The following is a 19,706-nucleotide window of genomic DNA, read 5'->3' as shown; positions in this document are numbered from 1 at the left end:
TATCAGCAATTTAACAAAATGTAAATGTTAAAAACTGCAACATAAAACTACAACACAATGTGGAGATATCTTTCATGAATATTTACTTGCCCTGACATCTCCATTTCCATCTAAGTCTTTTAAAGTATCAGTAAAAAGGAAGATTACTGTTATCAGTTGCATACCTGTCAACGGTATAACTGTTCTTTTCTTAAAACTACTCTTCTTTTCTTAGCTTGTTAAATTAAAATACAGCCAATGATATATGAATATCATAATCTGCAAGTGTGTTAATGTGTTATAACCACAGTATTTATGACACCCTAAGGATATTGTAAATATTCATATACAATACATCACATTTTATTATTTGTGAGTATCAAACATTAAGAATAAAGAGGTAGACTTTCAAAGGCAGAGACAGGAGGTAAGTGTTTAACTCCAACTGAAGGTCAATAGCAATTAGCTGCCTAACTACCATTTGTGCCTTTCAGCCTCCTCCAAACCTGCCAAACCATCAACAATATGAGCATGAAGAGAAAAAGGAAAAAAAAATACCCACTATGTTCCTGGCTAGCTAAAATGATACATATTAATTCTTTAAACTCAAAAGGAAAAGACAGACAATCTCTGAGACAGACAATTTAAAACTCTCTCTCAGCAGCTTACACACAACAAACTACAAGACAGCTTTAAAGCCACCAACAGGGCTGTACTGATATGTGTGAGGTTTAATTTCAATTGAATTGTATACACTGAGTATGAGAGGGTCTTAAAAATTAAAAAACAGATAAGACCCTTTGTGCTCTACTACTTGACATATGAATTAACAAACAAAAGAAGTGCAGGCCTGGTCAGGTACGCAGTATGTATTCTCTGAAGTTGAGCTTTTGTTCCATGCTTCTAAATTCTGTTCATCTTTGAGACACCAATGGGGGAACAATAAAACCTTGACAGATATATTAGAAATTATTCAAGGGGGAACTGGTCATACTGGTAAGCATGGCATGTGGGAAGTAGGTGATCCACTGGAAATGATGATCATAATATCATAAGAAGCTTAGTAGCGATTAGGTAGGACAGACACATGGAACATATCCCGTTAACCTGGCAAAGGTCTGAACAGTAGTAACAAATCAGGAGATTTCTTTTCACCTACTCCTCTGTCTTTGAAGATATGAGGAGCAAGTGGCAGTTGCCACAAACTCAGATTATTTCATGCAGATGTTTTGCTGTGACTATTTCTTGTTATCTCAGTCAAATTTCTTGTTCCAGCTGGATACCTGTATTATGTCCCTAGGGACCAGGATGGAAGGCCTTGAACATGCACATCGTTCAGGACACGATTAATTTTTATATTTCCCCACAGTCAGGCTGACAGCCACTCTACAGTGTGTGGGGTGTGTTGGGTATGTGTATAAAGCAAATGCAAATGGAAGCTCAGGCTGCATTTCTTGTAATTATGCCTAATTTTCAACTGTTAATTTGATTGTAGCAGTCAGGCCTTACCATTAAAAAGGGGACATCATTAAAAATCATCCACTTGATAATGAGGTTCTGATGAACACCAGGGATCAAAGAATAAGGCTACCACTCCCTTCTAAATGATGTGCACATTGCTGTAAGACCAAATTTTGGCAGGAGAATACATTTTGCTGAGGCTATGAGAAAGCAGTTAAGTTGGTGGTTTCATAAGTGCCTCCTCAGCATCCTTGGCCATCTTATTCTGTCATAGGTGAAGGATCTCAAGACAAGCAATGCTGTTTGCAGTTTGGCCTCTGCAGTCCAATAGACAGAATCTGTATCTCAAATTTGGCATAATATGAGTCTCCTACATGTACCAAGTTATTTGTACGGGCTATTTTTAAAAGTTGGAGCCCTCCCTTTATACTTCTTTTTTTACGAAGTATGCTTGAGGCAATGAATTTTCATTTCAGTGCATAAGCATCTCTAAGGTATGGGCAGAAGCACTTCTAATATATTCTCCACTTAAATATAGAATCATAGGGCTGGAAGGGACTCCAAAGGATCATCGGGTCCAGCCCCCTGCATGAGCAGGAAAGAAATCTGGGGCCAGGTGACCCCAGCCACGTGACCGACCGTCCAGTCATCTCTTGCTCAGGTTAGCTATGCCCAGCCCATAGGTGTACCCAGGGTTCTTCTTTCCAAGATGCAGCACTTTGCATTTTTCTGTGTTGAACCTCATCTGGTTCCGTTCTGTACAACATGCCAGCCTGTCTAGGTCTGCTTGTATCTGCAGCCTATCTGCAGGTGTGTCCGCATAACCCCATATCTTGGTGTTGTCCGCAAACTTGGTCAATGGGCTTTTCATCCCCTCATCCAGGTCACTGATGAAGATACTGAACAGCACTGGGTCAAGTACCAATTCCTGAGGTATGCCGCTGCCCACATCTTGCCAGGACGATACCAATCCATTCATTTGGACTCTCTGTGTCCTACCTCGCAACCAGTTTTACACCTATGTGATGGTCCTGCAGTTGAGCCTGATATCTTCCTGTTTTCTTATCAGTACCTCGTGGGATACCAGGTCAAAGGCTTTCTGGAAGTCTAGGTATATGATGTCAACCACTTTTCTCTCATCCAAGTAATGAGTCACCTGATCATAGAAAGCAATGAGGTTGGTCAGACAAGAACTGCCTGCAACAAAGCAATTAGAAGTTAAGCTAATGGGCCTGTAGTTTTCTGGGTCTTCAGGCTTCCCCTTCCTGAAGATGGGTACAACACTGGTCCTCTTCCAGTCCTCTGGGGTTTTTCCAGAGGCTCATAATTTTTGAAAGACCTTTTCCAGGGACTCTGGAATTAGTTCGGCCAACTCCTGCAGCACTCTTGGGTGAGTTCATCCAGTCCTGCTGATCTATATAAGTCTAATTTCTTTAACAGATCATACACCAGTTCTAGGGCAATGGTGGGAATTGTGTCAATCCTGCCCTGATTGTTCTATGCCCTACCTGGCATGTTGTTCCCCTTGGTCTTGTGAAAGACCAAGGCAAAGTAGTCAGTTAGGAGTTCCATTTTTTCCTTAGTGGTAGTGACCAGGTATCCTGAGGTACTGAGCAGCGGCCCCACACTCCCATTAGTTTTCCTTTTACTCTCTATGTAGCTAAAGAAGGACTTCTTTTTGTCCTTGATTCTTGTAGTTACTTTTAGTTCAGTTTCTGCCTTAGCTTGCCTAATCTGTTCTCTACAAGCGCAGGCCACTGTCAAATAGTCTTCCTTAGAGGCTGACCCAAGCTTCCATTGTTTGTACGCCTCTTTCTGTTTCTGTCGAAGGACTTAGCCAAGAGGGGTTTTTGACCCTTCTGCTACTTTTTTGCTGTAAGGGAATGGATTTTTTCTGAGCCTTAAGGATTGTATCCTTAAGGAATGACCATTCTTTTCCTGCTCCCTTTACCTGGGGTCCTTGATCTCTCAGGGCATTCTCTACTAGTGATCTGAGCTTATTAAAATGGTGCATTTTTGAAGTCTAAGACTTCGAGCTTGGTATCTGTTTTGTCAGCCTTGCAACAGACTGTGAACGTAATGAATTCATGGTCACTATCGCCTAAGCTGCCCTCTGCGTTTAAGCTGGTCACCAGGTCATCCCCTTTGGCCAGGACCAGGTCAAGAACTGCATTTCGTCTAGTTGGTTTGTGCACCTCCTAAGTCAAAAAAAGCTCTTTGGTACTGGTCAGAAAGGACTGCGATTGATTCAAGCTGGCCAAGCATTCTTCCCAGGAGAAGTCTGGGTAGTTGAAGTCACCCAAGACAACCATGTCCTATGCATGCATGGCCTCCTTTAGTTCACGGGCAAATGCTAGATCAAAATTCCTCCCCTTGGTTAAGCAGCCTGTAGTATGCCCCTACAGTCAGGTCTCTCTCGCTATGCCTCCCCCAGAGGGTTTCAAGCTGTTCTTCTTCGCAGCCAACATCAGCCTGTAGGGTGCTGTACTGCTCCTTCACACAGAAGGTGAACACCCCCACCTCTCCTACCTGATCCCTTCTGTGATCCCTTTATGGCTATGTTCCCAACATGAGAGGAGTCCCAACAGGTCTCTGTGATCCCTACTAATTTGTAGTGCCCAGTGGAAAGCAGGCGGACTAGTTCCTTCTGCTTCTTCCCCATGCTTCTGGTATTGGTGTACAGGCAATATGAGTCACAATTATTCACAAACACTTTAAGGAAAAGTTGAGAGAGAATATAAAGATGTAATGAAAAAAATCATATTCTTTGCCGATCACTTTGAAATGTTATATTGGAAAGAAAGCAGGGAAAGTGATTAAACATACATGATTGGGAGTCAGAATATCCATGTCTTTTTTCCCTTTTTTTCCCTTACAGCTAGTATTTGAAAAATCACTTCACTTCTGAGTGCCTCAATTTCTCACCTGCACAATCGTGGTAATAACTCATTTCTTTAAAAAAAGTAAAGAACTTTAAAAATCTTGGAGGTAAGATATTGTTGAAGGGTAAAGCACTGTTGTCAAAACAGTTGTTCTCAACCTCTTTTAGGCTCAATGCACCCCATGGAAAAATGCCGATGCTTAGCTTTCACTTATTTTTCCATAGTCAAAAAAAACAGTAGAGCAATTATTCTGTCGCAAAGAACTCAGAAAGACCACAACAGGTGAAAATGTTTTTGACACTATGGCTTCCTATTTCAAATCTCCCACTTCATCTGTAAAATATGTGTAGGTGTTTGCACACTTAACAGTGCTAATATTGTGTGGTGCCCCTCAGCACCCTTGGAAGGATCTCATGGCACCTCAGAATGCCGTGGCACCCTGTTGGAGAATCATCGAACCTGAACAAAATGAACTGTGGTGGTTATCACTATGGTGAAAGATAGTTATTCAGTGACCCTGAGCAATTTCTGTTATTTATGATAGGTGAATAAAAAAAGCACAGTAGGATTGTAAGGTAATTTTGAGACATTGCCAGCCTAAAAATATATTTTACCGTGTGTGGACTTTTAAACGGAAGCACTCTCAAGGGCTAGTAATGCTGCTACTCATTTCTGACTTTGTCCTCTCTCACATATAATAGGGATTAGAAAATCTGTATGCATTCATAGCATGCTGACAATAGCTGTAAATCTGAAGTTTTAAGGAGTAAACACTATGAGAAATATTGTATGATTGAATAGGGTCATTAAGCCAGCTATAGAAAGAAAAAATATTCATCACAAATCATTTTCCTTGCTGAGTTCTTAAGGAGCTTTTACCTGCATATGGCTGGAAAGCATTCCTGAAGTCCCTTTTTCTTGACTAAGGATCCTTCAAGGCAATACATGATGATGTCCATAACCTTGGAAACGAGAGTTAAAATTGTTCAAACCACTTAATTTTAATGTTTCATAAAAAAATTAAATCCTTCATAGCTAGAGAATTTTCTAATTCTTGTCCTTGTCTGTATCTTCGATCCATAAATATAAAATATTCTCTTCTTAAACAAACAAAACAAAAAACACACTATGCTACGTGCCATGAAATTTTGAAAATAATAGTACTGATAACTCATGTGACCATTCATTCATAGTGTTAATAACCATTTCATAAAGCACTAAGCAACAGACAATCATTTGCTACTGAAGTCCTTAAAAACACTACTGCATTTAGTATAAGTGGTAGTTTCAGGAAGAACAATTATGGTTAAGTGAAACGGATTATTACATGATTTCTCAAAAACATATGCACACGTTGCAAAACATCTTTACCTCTACAAGGAGATCGACCACATCTGTCGGCATCTTTTCAATAAGAATTTCAATGACTCTCAGGATCTCTCCTTTAGCTCGAGCGAGGGTTGTGGTGTGAATATTTTGTTGAGACTGAGTGTTTGCTGCCAAGGCAGTGTGTCTGTGAACCTACAAAAAATATTATGCATTTAACTACTGCGACCCACACACGCTTTATCTATACTTATTATGGGCTTTCCATCTTAATTTCTTAATAACGGATAAGATTCCAAAACGGATATGATCTCTACTTGGGATGGAATACAAGTATTCAGGTGAGTTACTACATTGTGGGTGCATCTAAAAGAAATGCTACTGTTCAGTTGGTACTATACATTTATTTAGTACTTGTATTAGAAAATACTAAATAAATGTGCAGTAACCAGAGTCATTGTCAGTGGTATCAGTAAATATCTTTTAAATGACACCATTGCACAGTTGCATATTAGCACTGTCGCTGCTGCGATGTGCTGCTGCACAGTATTATTCGGCTACTGTGCACTCAGCATCTTGTGTAGATGTACCCAGTTTTACCTCATCACATCTCGTCTTTTTCACTGTGCTCATAAAGCCAGTGGGGGGTTAAGTCTGGGCAGTGAATATTGAAGTTTGCTGTTCATCCCTATTCTAAAATTACATCTTTGACCTGGAATGATTAGTGGAGAAAGTTAATGGGGGTGGGGAGGAAGAAGGCTTCAAAATGATTAAAAATTAAATGCCTAGTTTGATTGAGCAGTCTGGAAGTCCCAAACCAAATTAACATTTTTAAAGATAACATTTGGACAGAAATATTTCATAAAAAGCCTCTGTACTTTGGATAACTTATCTGCCTTATTTTGGAGATGTTTAAATTATTATTATTATTGTTTTAATAACAAACTAAGAACAGAATTCTTATTTTAGTCTTTGACATGTAGCTAGATTTTATTTAGTGATTCACACTGATTAAAGGGGAGGTCAGAATGATTATATTTTGGACCTAAAATGTACTGCAGGGAAAAAATGTTAATAGCATAATGGGGATGCATTGACAGGTACATTATACGCAAGTCACAGAAAATTATTCTTCCCATCTCCTCAGCACTACTGAGGCCTTCTCTTGGAGCCCAGTGCCCAACTTTGGGTACACACACGTCAAGAAAAATATGAGCAACTTGGAAAGAGACTTGAGGAGCATTAATATAACTAGAGGTCTACAAAATACATCATAAGAGGAAAGGTTGAAAGTACTAAGTGTATTTATTTTGGTAAAGAGAAGACTCAGGGAGATTTGAAAACACAAAATACAGAGTGGGTGGTTGTAAAAAGGATAGTGACCTATGATTCCTGGGGACAGGACAAGAACTAATGTTCTTAAATTCAAACAAAGAAGATTTAGGTGGGGTATTAGGAAGAACTTTCTAATTCCAGGTTACTAGGCACTGGAATAGGTTACTTAGAGAGGCTGTAGAATCTCTATTGCTAGAAATTTGTAAGAGCAGGCTAGAAAAACACTTGAATGACTTAGCAGACAGGAACGATTCTGCTTTGAGCAGGGAACTGGATTGGAAGGCCCTTTTCAACTGTATTCTTCTATGATCTGCATGAGGCAGGGACTGCAGAAGATTGAACTGCTTTTAAAAGTTACACTTACTAAGATGACTGAGGGATAGACTGGTAGAAGGAATTCCTAGATTCCCTCCACCTCCCAACAGTTCTAAGGAGGACCTGAATAAATAGAATAAACTTGTCTATCATAAGACAAGCTGGGTGGGGTGATGACCTAGGAAGCAGCATCTGTAATCCGACCGCCAAGTTGGAGGAATAGGAAGAAGAGACTTTTATTCTCCCTTCCTTGCAACCAGTTAAGAAAAAATCTCTCACAGCACCATATAAAAATACCAAGAACAAAAAGGCCTCTTTCTCTTTCTCCTGAACCTGACTTGCCTAAGCTATTGAAGGTGAAACACCAGGCTCTCATCTCGTATTTTGAATGCTTCTTTTCTTTTAGTAAAAGTAGTTACTTGGATTTTACACACACAAAAATATCAGAACGCATCCATTAAAATATCTAGTTCTTTCATCCGTGCACATAGGATGGACTGGATCAAACTTCGAAACCAACAATCAAATTTCTTTCAGTCCTTAAACCAAGAATACCTCCATTGTCTAAGTAAAGTCTAAGGAAAAACTTAGTAAGTGGCATTTTGCCCACTGTTGTGCATGTGAATTAGAAATTTATACAACCATACATCAGGACACAGGAACTTCTTAAGCCAATTTCAACCTGACAATCACCTTGTGCACCAGTTAACAATAGCTGGTTGCATAATGTGGGTATTTTCATAGCTCCAAGTATTTTTGTGTAATAACGAACCCATTTTTTATCCAACAAGAACTAAAGTGTGATTGGGTTTTTTTTCCCTAAAGGAGATTTAGCTGGTTTTTTTATCACCTTTTTGGAGTAGTATAGTGGCAAAGCATAAAACTATTAAAAAATGGAGATCATTATTCTTTTGAAAGTAGAGCTCAGTGAACACTAGAAAAGTTCTTCTCACCTCCTTGGCAATAGTTGTTATGAAGGCGGGTGGTCTGGCAGTGGCAATGAGCGAGAGAGCATGTCGTGCAGAGCGGGCGGAGTCAGCTGCTGGATTCAGAGGCAACCCCATTGTGATGCTAAACAGGGATCAGACAAAGAGGGGGAAAAAGAAAAGAAGCATTAGAAATATAGAGTGAAAAGATTAGACACAGCTTATAATGTCAGTTCAAGGTCAACGGGAGCAGTCAAACAGTTAGAATATAATGGACTTTCAACAATGAGCAGTGATTAGGAGTCAGGGTGTTCTAGCATCAAATACAAAATCGAATAATTAACCATGAAGATTGAAAACAGTATGTGCATCTGTCCAAAGTGTTAAAAAGGCCTTGTTAACAAATTATCTAGCCGTAGCATTGAATACATATCAGAAAACCCAGGACCAGGCAAATAAAAATACTTTGTATGACATTCTTTATGTTTTATTCTTTGTCAAAATTTAAAAAGAAGCTTCCAAATGCACCTTGTATAGTATTACTATTTACTTAATTTCATTAAGCACTTAAGAGAAGTCTAGGGGAGGAAGGGGATAAAAAAAAAAAAAAAAAAAAAAAAAAAAAAAAAAGAAGAGGCACTTCTTGTGGTACTGAAAACATTACATTGGTTTCCTGCTCTGAATGGATTACTCAGCTTTAAATACTATGAATAGGACTAAAACAGAAAGAGAGACAAAATGAAGCATCTGATGTAGAATTATTTTGTCTACCAAAATTATGCAAATACTGTTTAGATGGAGAACTGGGCTAGTTTTGCTGCTCAACTCCTTTTAAGTATAATGGACTCCATGAATCTAAACTTTTCACAAGCCGCTGTACTTACAAGCAATCTGAGAGCATTACTACAGTGTTCATCTAACATGTAGAAATAAAAAAACGATAATAGAGAACTTTTGAAGCAACAACAACAACAAAAAGAAATCAAGCAGCTTAATTTATAATGCTGTATTTGGCTTTGTTACTTGACAGGAAAAAAGTAGCTAAGTTATTTTTGTATGAAAAACTGCTTTTGCAACTATCACCACAAGTTATACAAAACACTACTAAATGTTTTGGCCGCTGACAGCAATTTTAATAGTAGATCTGACAGAGATATTATCCGATAAAGACAAACAAGTGTTGCTGCACTTGAATCAGGCCCCCAGTACAAACCAAGAGCTCAGGAAACAGTTACCTCCCTAAGCTATGATAATACCTCACATGACGAGAATGAGACTAATGAATAATGCACCTCTCACCTGTGCTTAAGAAGGCAATAAAACTGCCATTCCCAAAAAAGCCATTCACCTGCTCATGTTCTAAGTGTTAAGGATCATGGGAAGTGAACACTATGGTAGGATAGCACTTAAACAATTTACATACTCAGCCAGATCCATTGGAGGGAGCCTCTCACTGACAAAACATAGTAGGAAGAACAAAAAGGATAGAAGAGAGCAAGTAACCAGAACAGGGAAGGGGGTTCTTTTCCATAGACCTCAGGATTTTTGCAGGACTGAAGAGAACATGCGGAGCAGTTTAAACTTCTTTTCTTAATACTCCCTGCTCTTTCAGAACTGTCCAGGCACTGGAGTTCAGTAGGACGAACCTCTACAAACTCCTTTGAACATGCATTTCAAATGAGAAACCTTCTGCTATTGCAGCAGAGGAAGAGAGGGGCACAGACGACTCCTTGCCAACTCTGGTACAGATCTTCAAAGACTGCCTGTGGCTGAAAGCTTGGTCCTGCTGTTATGGAAGCAGCATCGGAATTCCAAGTTCATTGTGACCTGGTGCGGTGTCCCTCATTGAAACAGCCAGCTTTCTAGTCTTGAAGATTGTGAGGAAAATATTCCAAACATGAACTGAATATAAACTAAGTGCTGCCTTCCTGAACTTGCTGATAGTCTGAAACGAACAATCACTTAAGGAGCTGTAAAGTGCTTCTTCCATCTCCACCGGATGTGAACACTAAAGCCTAACGATAACTAAACAAAAACCTTTTTAACATGTCCACTACTAGTCATTTCTGCATGCAAATCCTACCAATCCCAGGTGCTAACAGTCCCAGTTCAGTTGCAGCTGCTCCTTTTACTCACGGACCTTCACTGCAATCTGCAGTATTCTGAACAGAAAAAGGGGGTGAAGAATAGAATGAAACAAACGTGACCAGCCGTACGGTCCATGCATTTATCATGTTTTCATTTCTCTGAACCTCGCTGTACAAATCTCCTGCAGTCTCGGTGGTGGCACATCACACAACCTGTTAGGTCTTATCTACAAACCCGAGTTTAACAGGGAAATCTAACTTCACTGGTCAGTACAAGCGACTTGCAATTGGGGAAGTATGGGACAGAAGTTAGAACCCCGGCAGGATGTCATGTTCAAAGACCGACTGATTAAGGCGTAAAGTTTTTCTAAATTTATAGGTTATAGTAGAGGCAAAGAGACCATTTATTCCACAGCAGTGCCCTTCCACTGGCCTGAACCGGCATGGATATTTGCTATGGGGCACACTAACAGCTTAGACTTCAAGCATATAGGGCAAGATAGTTGGTACCATTCCTGCCATCTTGCTCACTTCATGCCACTTCCCTGTAAACCACAGTGGCTAGGATGCAGTGTATAGTTGTAGGATTCTTGTATTTAATTGGTATATTAATCTGCACTGCAAAATTGAATGCAAAGCAGCACAAAATATGTTCAGATCATGCCTTGTTGAGTTTTGAAAATGTAATAAATGTAAAATTTATGTACGTTCTCCATGCTACTTTAGATGTCAATGTATTCTGGCACAGCAAAGCATGTTGGAAAATATATTTTGGGGATGTATTATCCCAGACATCTGCCAGTATCATCAACAAGTTATGGCTATTGGCCAAGATGTTAAAAAATGACTAGTGACTCTTGTGGCTGAATTTCTGGGTGCCCCACCTGAGATTCCATTATGAAAGAGCATCAAGAATCAAATCATTAGTTGGGCTCTCACCCAACACAGAATTAAATTTAGAATAGTGTCAAATATATTTCTACAGGCTGTCATGCTCACCAACCAGCAGAACCCAATATGAACATCATGAGTGCAGCACAAGGTCACACACATTGGCTAGATAGACATTAAAAAAAGCCCGAGGCAGAATTGATGAAACCTTGATGGGTTTCTCTAAGCTCCACAGATTGGGAGCAAACAGAACACACATTTGCCCTTTGTGTGCGTGTGTGGGTGAGGTTTGTGGGGGAAGAGGGTAGCTTGCACATGCTTGTACTGGCCAAGGCCAGCAGGCTGGGGACACTCACACCTCCCAGCATGCTGGAGACTGCTGAGGGCAGCCAAACAACTGGCCATCCCCGACTGGCTGCCAGGTGCACGCTACCAACCCCCTGCTGTCAGGTGTAGGGAGGGAGGGAGCCAGTACAGAATCTCTGCCCCGGCCCCACCTCTCCGCCAGCAGCAACGGGGGGAAAGCAAAGGTCTCTCCTGCACAGACCCAGCCGCCCCAGACCCAGCCAGAACGGCTGGGGGGCCCCTGCTTCCTGGCCTGCCTGGCAGTGCGGCTTCTCTCCCCAGCCCCGCTGTCAGTGATGGGGGTGGGAGGGTGCTGGCATAGGGACCTCTACTCCCCCTTCCCTCCCACTGCCTAGTCCAGCTGGAAGGCACAGGAAGGACACAGGGCTGGGGAGCAGATGCTTTGCTGCCTCAGCTCTGACAGCTTGGGGGCAGGGCCTGCCTGGCACTCAGCAGGAGCAGATAATCATAGGCCAAAGCTAGCCTGCCTGTCCTACAAGACAGACTAGCAGGGGTCACAAAGCAGCACAGGAAGCTGGGGGAATGTGACCTAACTTGAGGTGGAAGAGGATCTGCTACAGAAGTACGATAGATAGGGCTAATCTAAACCAACTGAATCTCATGCTACATCCATCCAGGTCAATCTTAGACCAGGTTCTGCCATTTTTAACCAGGTCTACATGCACTTTACTTCTGTTCTGTTACAGGTTTAGACCAGTTGCTGATCACTTAAACCGGTTTGTGTGTAATGTCTGTAATTAGCCATTATAAAGAGAGATTCTTTTTTTCCCCTCAGAACACAGGCAAATATGCAGCTCTGACTAGCTGGTGAGGCAACACTGATTTTTAAAGCAACTTCTTAACCTTAGCTGTGGTAACATCCTAACCCAGACTTGTATGGATGCTGAATGTTAATAAAACAAAGACTTTTCATTAAAAGAACGATGTCATTTAAGTGTATGTTAACTACTTAAGATGTTTTTTATTACATGGAAAATAGATAAAAATCTACATCTTTCTCCTCTACCAATGTGTTTTCAGAGTTTAATGCTATAACAGAGGCACTCAAGATAAATATATATTGAATACAGTTTTGCCCAGGCCCACTTGAATAAACCTATCAATTGGCATATGTATTTTAATGCTAATTACTGTGGGTAACCCATATATTGCAAATTATGGCTTATTACTTATTTAATACACTTATTATTAAGCAATACAAAATTACAGCTTGCTTCTACAGAGAAAGAAAACAGAAACTGGACATCCAGTCCTGCAGTTCTTGTTCATGGGTAGTAATTAGTGGAATTAGTAAGGCTCCAATGTCCAGTCTTATGACTACAATAATTTTATACAACTAATGCTAATAAAATGAACATAAATGTTCCTTCCTAAAGCCCTAATGCAATGGGGTCCAACCCTTTTGGCAGGCATACCACAAATCAGTTTCCAATCATCTTCCTCTGTCTGATCCGCTGCTCTGCTTTCTGGATCCGCTGCTCTGCTTTCATGTGCCAGGCTGCCTACCCCTTCCTTGATCTGTCATGTACTGCACACAAAGGCTGCCCATGCTATTTGTGGCACACATGCCACAAGTTGGCCATCCCTTCCCTAAGTTAACATGCCCACCTTTGGGTACCTTAAGTCAGATCCTTCCCTATGCTACAACTCTGCTCAATGATCATCTATCCCTGTACTCTCCTGATTCCTACGGTGGATGAGAGCCAGCTCAACCTTCAGTTTAAGTCAGAACAGCCTACACACTGAACAACATACAGCTGCTACTACCTTCCATAGGACTGTTTGATATGTGCTGTCATGGTTCAACCATGTCTCTTCCATTCTCAGATGTTCCTGGATTGGCGCAAAGCTCCCTTATCAGGAGACAGGATATGGCTCATTAAAGCTGTTTGTTCTGAATGCTAACAGGAGAATCCAGAAAACTATTCCAAACAACCCAATGGGACAGATAGTGGATAATATATTTTTGGGATATTTATCCATGGTATATTTACAGAACGTTTGCACAGAAGTTTAAGGTGATGAATTGTTTCCTTTTAAAAATAGCAGTGCCATAATGTCAAATTGTGCAGGCATCAAATTGATAAGAAAAAATGCCCTAACATCTGTCCAACCTCCAATTAACATGTAACAGTTTATCTATTCACTTAATGACATTAATGCTTGATATCTTTAGATCTGTCACTAGAGCAACGATTTCTGTGGGATACAATTGGTATCTCTAGCTATGTAAAAATGTCCCTGGTTCAAGAAAGATGTTTCTCATGCCCAAATTTTATTGTCATCTCTGAATAGCTTGGAAATAGATTTAAAGTAACTCCATATTTTGACTCGTGAGGGAAGAACTGACACACAACTTGCAACATCCTAAAAAGGGAACAAGTAAGACAACATGAGTAAAAGCAAATACACAGGACACACTGCTTTATCAGGGCACAGGAAATATTTCAAGAACTAGGCTCATCTTTCTAATAAAACCTTTGATTTTGAAACTTTTCCCCCTGTACATTTCTCTCCTATGATCCTGGTTTTATAAGAAGCTTGTGGCCTGTCATAGAAAAAGTACTGGCAATGAGCTGGGATGACCAATTACTTATAAGGTTCAAAGCTATGATTGAATGGCAATTAAACTTGCTTACTAACCCATCAGGGATTCTCATATACAGCTTATATTAGGTATTTGAAAGAGTTTAAAAATTATTATTGGAGCTATTTTTCATCTGTAAAAATAAGTGATTCATCTACTATCAACTCTGTTCATGTTTTGTGTAGGAACTGAGGGATGAAACTAGTGGCAGAATTTTTTTCACGGCTTATTTATTTGCATAGTTCTTTTCATTTGTTTTTTTTAAAGATCTGCACAGTTCCCTTTGAACCATATTTGGCATCTTGCTGTTGATTCTGGATATTTTTTAAAATAATATATTTTTCCTTTGGTAATTCTTGTACAGCTCACATAGGAAACACTAGAGAAAGAAGAACCAAAAACAAAATCTTGCTTATCATTTTCTTCTTTTCTTCCCCCTTACCTCATTAGTAACTCCTATAAAAATACTGAATATAAACATTAACTTAGATCCTGGAACAGCATGCACCAATGTACCTGTTATTGTTTATTTGCTATACTCATTTGAATAAAAGTAAAAGTGTTTAAGGCCTTTTTTTTGCAAGACTACTGTGATGGAAACATCAAGAACCAGATTTACAATTTAAACATACAGTTATATAGTAGGCCTGTATGATCCTTTTGTGGTACACAGCCAAACTTTTAGTAGCTTGGATAGTAGTTTTGCCCAGAAGCAAGGAAGTGCAGTTTCTGTCTGTAGCATGTTCCCTCCCAGTGTCGGTAAAGCATGCTTTTTCCTGAAAAGCAACAGGCTTCTTGTTAATTCATTAACATCACTCAGCAGTGGTACTATGTGGCCACAGATTAACCTCCATCTGCAGGTGACCCAGCTGGTCTGCATGTCCTCTTTCAGAATAAAAGCTGTGTGCGATGGAGCAAGCATACTGCACTAGGACCACAGAATAACACAAAAAGCAGATGCAAAACCAGGCTTCAAAGGGAGGTGCCTATATCCCTTATATCCAGACCTGGGGTCTTTTAACTGATGAACTTAACCATTTCCACATATTCCACACTGGTAGGAAATGCACATGGCCCCTCTTGTCTTTTGCCACATACTGATTCCTACCATGCTATAAGCAGATACCTACCTGTACACACTGTATTATATTTAAGATATAGGAACCTTTACCAAATTTGACAGAGCCCATCCTATCACAATGCATGCCCCAATATTATCAGAAGCAGTAAGACAGTCCAGACTATTCTGTTTACTGATTTAGTAAACTAGATTCATTTGCAAGTCTGTGGAGTTTTTTATTTAAAAATAGGCAGCATACAAAAGGCTGCTTATTCATGGCTCTCAGCATCTCTGGTAAATGTTAAAAACATAGTCTGTTGGTACAAACAAGAATCAACATAGCAGCCTCTTCCAAAGATAGCATGTAACCAAAAAGGAAAATATGCATGATTATGATAGTAGGTCAGAATTCATTGCCTGTGTCCTACTAGCAAAAGGCTGTCTGCGGTCAGGATTTAGCTGAACAAGTTTCCATTAAGCCAGGGTCCAAGAGCTGGCTTGCAAAGCCGCAGGTGGTTTGAGTTAGCCCAAAAGACACATTTTCCAGGCAGCAATGAGCCTGGTGCAGCTCTGATTGGCGTTCACAACTTCTTTCCCACTGGGTGGCTTCTCAGCTGAAGGGAAGCCACATCTATGGATACAGTAAGTGGGCACGGTGGGAAGGAAACAAATCCAGTTTATTAAAAAAAAACTAACAAACTTCTCTACCCCAAATACCTAAAACTCACACTTGGGGCAGAACTTTGGATTGTTCACTACGGGTGTGTTAGAGGGGAAAGAACAGTTAGTCACTTTGTCTCATGAGAACCCATGCAGGAGACAGCTAAAATACTGCAGCACGTCTCAGGGATGCAAGGAGGATTGCCAGCACTCGCTACCTCAAACACAGCTACAACTAATGTCAGATGACACTTTTTAAAGAAGCATATCAATAATATTGTTCACTGCATTTAACCCCAGGACCTCACAGAAGGGATGCTCTTAACAAAGGTGTAGATTTACACCATATAGGCTAATCAAAGTAGATATATACTAGGGGTGTGCAAAATGGGCCGTATTCAAGTCAGATTCAGCCGAAATCGGAGACAGTGATTTGATTCCTTGATTCAGATCACTGTCCCAATTCGATTCGGCTGAATGTGCATCTGAAGATTTGATGGTGATTCGGAGGGTCAGCAATTTGACCATAGGCACAGCTATAAATGTTTTTTCTATGCATCTCAAGGTACAGGCATGGCTTGTGTATGCTGTGATGGTCAGGCAGATGGAGTGTCCCACAGGAGCGTTGGGGGGCGGATGTGCTTGGCAGTGGACCCCTCCCCCCGCACCTCCGCAGCTTGGTGATTGGCTGTGGGGGGACCCCAGATGCAGAAGGCACCAGTCGCAGAGTCCCCCCGCATGCTCCGTGGTGGACCCAGAAGTGGACTGGAAGTGCTTCTGGTCCACTTCTGGTCTGCCACTGAGCGTGCTGAGGATCCCCCTGCACTCCTGTGGACCGCTCCATCCACCTCATCATCTCAGCGTTCACAAGCCACCTGGTACCCTGAAGGCATGTAGAAAAAACATTTAAAGCTGTGTCTATGTCCGAATCGTCAAATCTCTCTGAATCAATTTGGAGGGTTCTGATTTAAATCAGAGAGATTAAAGGGTCTTCCGATTCAATTCAGATTTGGAGATTCGGCCACTGAATCTCCACTGACTAGAATCAGCGACCGAAGCTTCGCACAGCCCTAATATATACAGACTGGTTTGTTGTTAGTAGTGAAAACAGGACATGGATAAGGCCAGATGCTGCTGCTTCAGCTGCTCTTGGCCTTTGTGCACCTGGGAAAATGGCATGGTGGATGCCTCTGTCCATTCCCTAAGATGCCATATCTGCCCCTTGAGAAAGGACAGGAACATTACATTAGGTGGGGGGTTGGGGGGAGGAGTTATACTGTGCTGTATGGACTCACCAGTACAGCAGCAACCCTTGCTGTTGTAGACAGGAAAAACAATGCAACCACATAGACTCTGGCCAGGTACAGACATTACACTTTTACCAGTATAAGTAATCAGAAACCAGTCAATGCCCATAATGGAATAGAAGTTTGGCACACAAAACCAGCCTATACCTTTAGGAACAGAAGCACACAGACTAGTTTAAAATGGTGGAATCAGTCTAAAATTTGCAACTCCCATATCCTCCCCCCTCCCCGCCACAAAGGCAAACATGCGTCCTGTTCACTACATCGCTTACAGAAAATCAGATCACTTAGATTGATTCCACCTCAGGCTTTCTGATTGTCTGTACTTAGCCTCTGTACAAATGCAGTGAGGGATGCTCAAAGAAAGTGCAATTGTACCAGTGTTGTGAACATCTGAACGCTTCGGAGGCATTTTATATGCAAGATCTATGATATTCTGCTGACTTAGCAAGGGGAGATTTTACTGCAGACAAGTCTAGCATGTCATAATTTATCCCATCACCTATGTAGGGCCCTTGTGTTTCCAATTCTCATTAAATATAAAATAATCTATACACACAACTGCAGTGGAGGAAAGCAGTAACAGACGTCACTTTTCTCGGTGAAGAACCCAAGACAGAGTGATTAAGTAACTTTGTCAAGGCCCCAGAGGAAGGGTACAGCACAGCTGTGCCCGAGTTCACAGGCTGTGGCACCATGTTTACATTAAGACTACTCTTCTTTCACGCATCTTATAAAATGGAGCGTTTTTAAAAACAGGCCAAGATTTATTTCAGGAGAGATCTAGGACACACAAATGCCAAACCTTAAACCAAGTGTATTCTGTCTGGTACAATACATGCAGATACACTGTTCTCTTGGTCTGATAATACTGCTTTGATATAGGGATTGGAATGCTCTTGTAGCTGTGATGGTCCAGGAAATATGCAAGGGCTATTTTTCTTTTGCTGATCTTTTTTATTGAACCAACTCTATAAATGGGACAGAGATTAGACAAGCTTTCAGAAGCACTCTATGCCCAAAATCTTGATTTAGGGAAGGTGATTTTGGTGCAGAAGTAGTACTCATTTCTTGGCATAGTTCAGGCATAGTCATGATTTGTGGCCCTCCCAAAAATAACCAACTTTGCTGGATGCTTAATTCTCCTATCTGTAAAGTAAGGTAACAACATACATCTTTGTAGAGAGGCTGGCAATCTATTAAAAAAACTATTATTGGTAGCTCTAGTAGTGTTATACTAGTATTGTAAGTATGCCTTTTTGGACTAGTTACCACAGAAACTATTCGTTCTCACATGGTCAGATACCTAAAGCAATCTTGTCTTATCCCAGATAGTTGATTACTGAGTCCAATGCTACCAAGCCACTGTAGAGATTTTTCTTCTTCATAAGAGTCCAACAGACAACTTCTGCCTCATTTGCCTGAATACTCCAAATCCCAGCCTAACACTTAAGCGGTTTTCATCCTATCAGACGTCCATATAACTGATTGCATCGCCTCCACAGAAAGGACAGGCACCCTATCTCCAAAAAGGAAGAACCAATATCATTTCAACTGACAAAACCCTCATGATTTTTCCACAAAAGAAAAAAAAAAATCACCATTTCCATTTCTGTAGTAAAAAAGGTGGTATTATTAGTATTTCAGTTTAATAAAGCACATGAATATATAATCAGAAGAATATAGATCTCGTAGATAAAAAGTGTTTTAAGCTAATAAATGCTGCTCCTTTGGCAGCATTTTTCTGGTAAGTACATTTCCGAGAGATACTGCAAGAACACAAGTCCTTAGGTAGTCACAATAATTAAGAAGCACTGCTGGGAGTATAACAAAAGCTCCACTGGGTTATTGGAGAACAGCAGATCTTAACCTGTGGGTTTCAACCCTCGAGGTTTTTGCTGGCAGGTTTTTTGTGGAGTTGTATGAAGCATGGATTGATTTAAATCGTGATTAAAACTGGTGATTTTTAAGTCATAAGCAGGAACCCTGGATGTCTGTATTAGATTTTAATCACATTTTACCTTGTGTTTTTTAGCTGTTTTTCTAAAAATGGGCTTGATAATCATTGGCTGCTAAAATTTGGTGCCTTTTAGTAATCAGAGAAATATAGCACATCTATGCACATTAAACAAATGTTATACTTCTAGTCAACTTTCCAAATTATTATATTTTTGTTATGCCAGAAAATAATTCATAACAAAAATGCACCAGTGATGGGAATGCCATTCCTAATTTTCTAGAGGATTAATTTTACTCACAATTGCATGAAGACAATCTTGGAGGGAAATTTAAGTCTTTTAAAAAAATACACAAAAGCAAGATTTTTTTGTGGCGGGGGGAGTTAGTAAAGGGACAAAGAGAAAAACGGTATATGTTGTAATAAACAATGTGGTTAAATACAGAAAACATTAGCACTACTGTGAATGAAAATAATTGGTACCTGATCAGTGGATTTTTTTAAGAGTTTAGTATCTCATCCTCTCATGCCTTGTGCTTATTCATAGAGGGAGAAGAGACAGAACAA

General features: G+C 40.4%; 1 protein-coding gene across 3 annotated transcripts in view; it reads right to left on the bottom strand.

The window, feature by feature from the left end:
• Nucleotides 1-19,706, bottom strand: part of WDR7 (WD repeat domain 7) — a 301,904-nt gene that overhangs the window by 60,925 nt on the left and 221,273 nt on the right. For all 3 annotated transcript variants that reach the window (XM_090037845.1, XM_090037847.1, XM_090037846.1), the window contains exons 22-24: nt 8,252-8,369; nt 5,694-5,843; nt 5,202-5,284 (exon numbers count right to left, since the gene is read on the bottom strand). In XM_090037845.1, the coding sequence (XP_089893971.1) occupies nt 5,202-5,284; nt 5,694-5,843; nt 8,252-8,369 (351 nt within the window). The remainder of the gene's footprint in view (nt 1-5,201; nt 5,285-5,693; nt 5,844-8,251; nt 8,370-19,706) is intronic.

The sequence above is a fragment of the Crocodylus siamensis genome, chromosome 3, assembly GCF_052110815.1.
Source record: "Crocodylus siamensis isolate JL-2025a chromosome 3, ASM5211081v1, whole genome shotgun sequence".
NCBI classification, from domain to species: Eukaryota; Metazoa; Chordata; order Crocodylia; family Crocodylidae; genus Crocodylus; species Crocodylus siamensis.
This window is presented reverse-complemented; position numbering and strand designations above follow the sequence as displayed.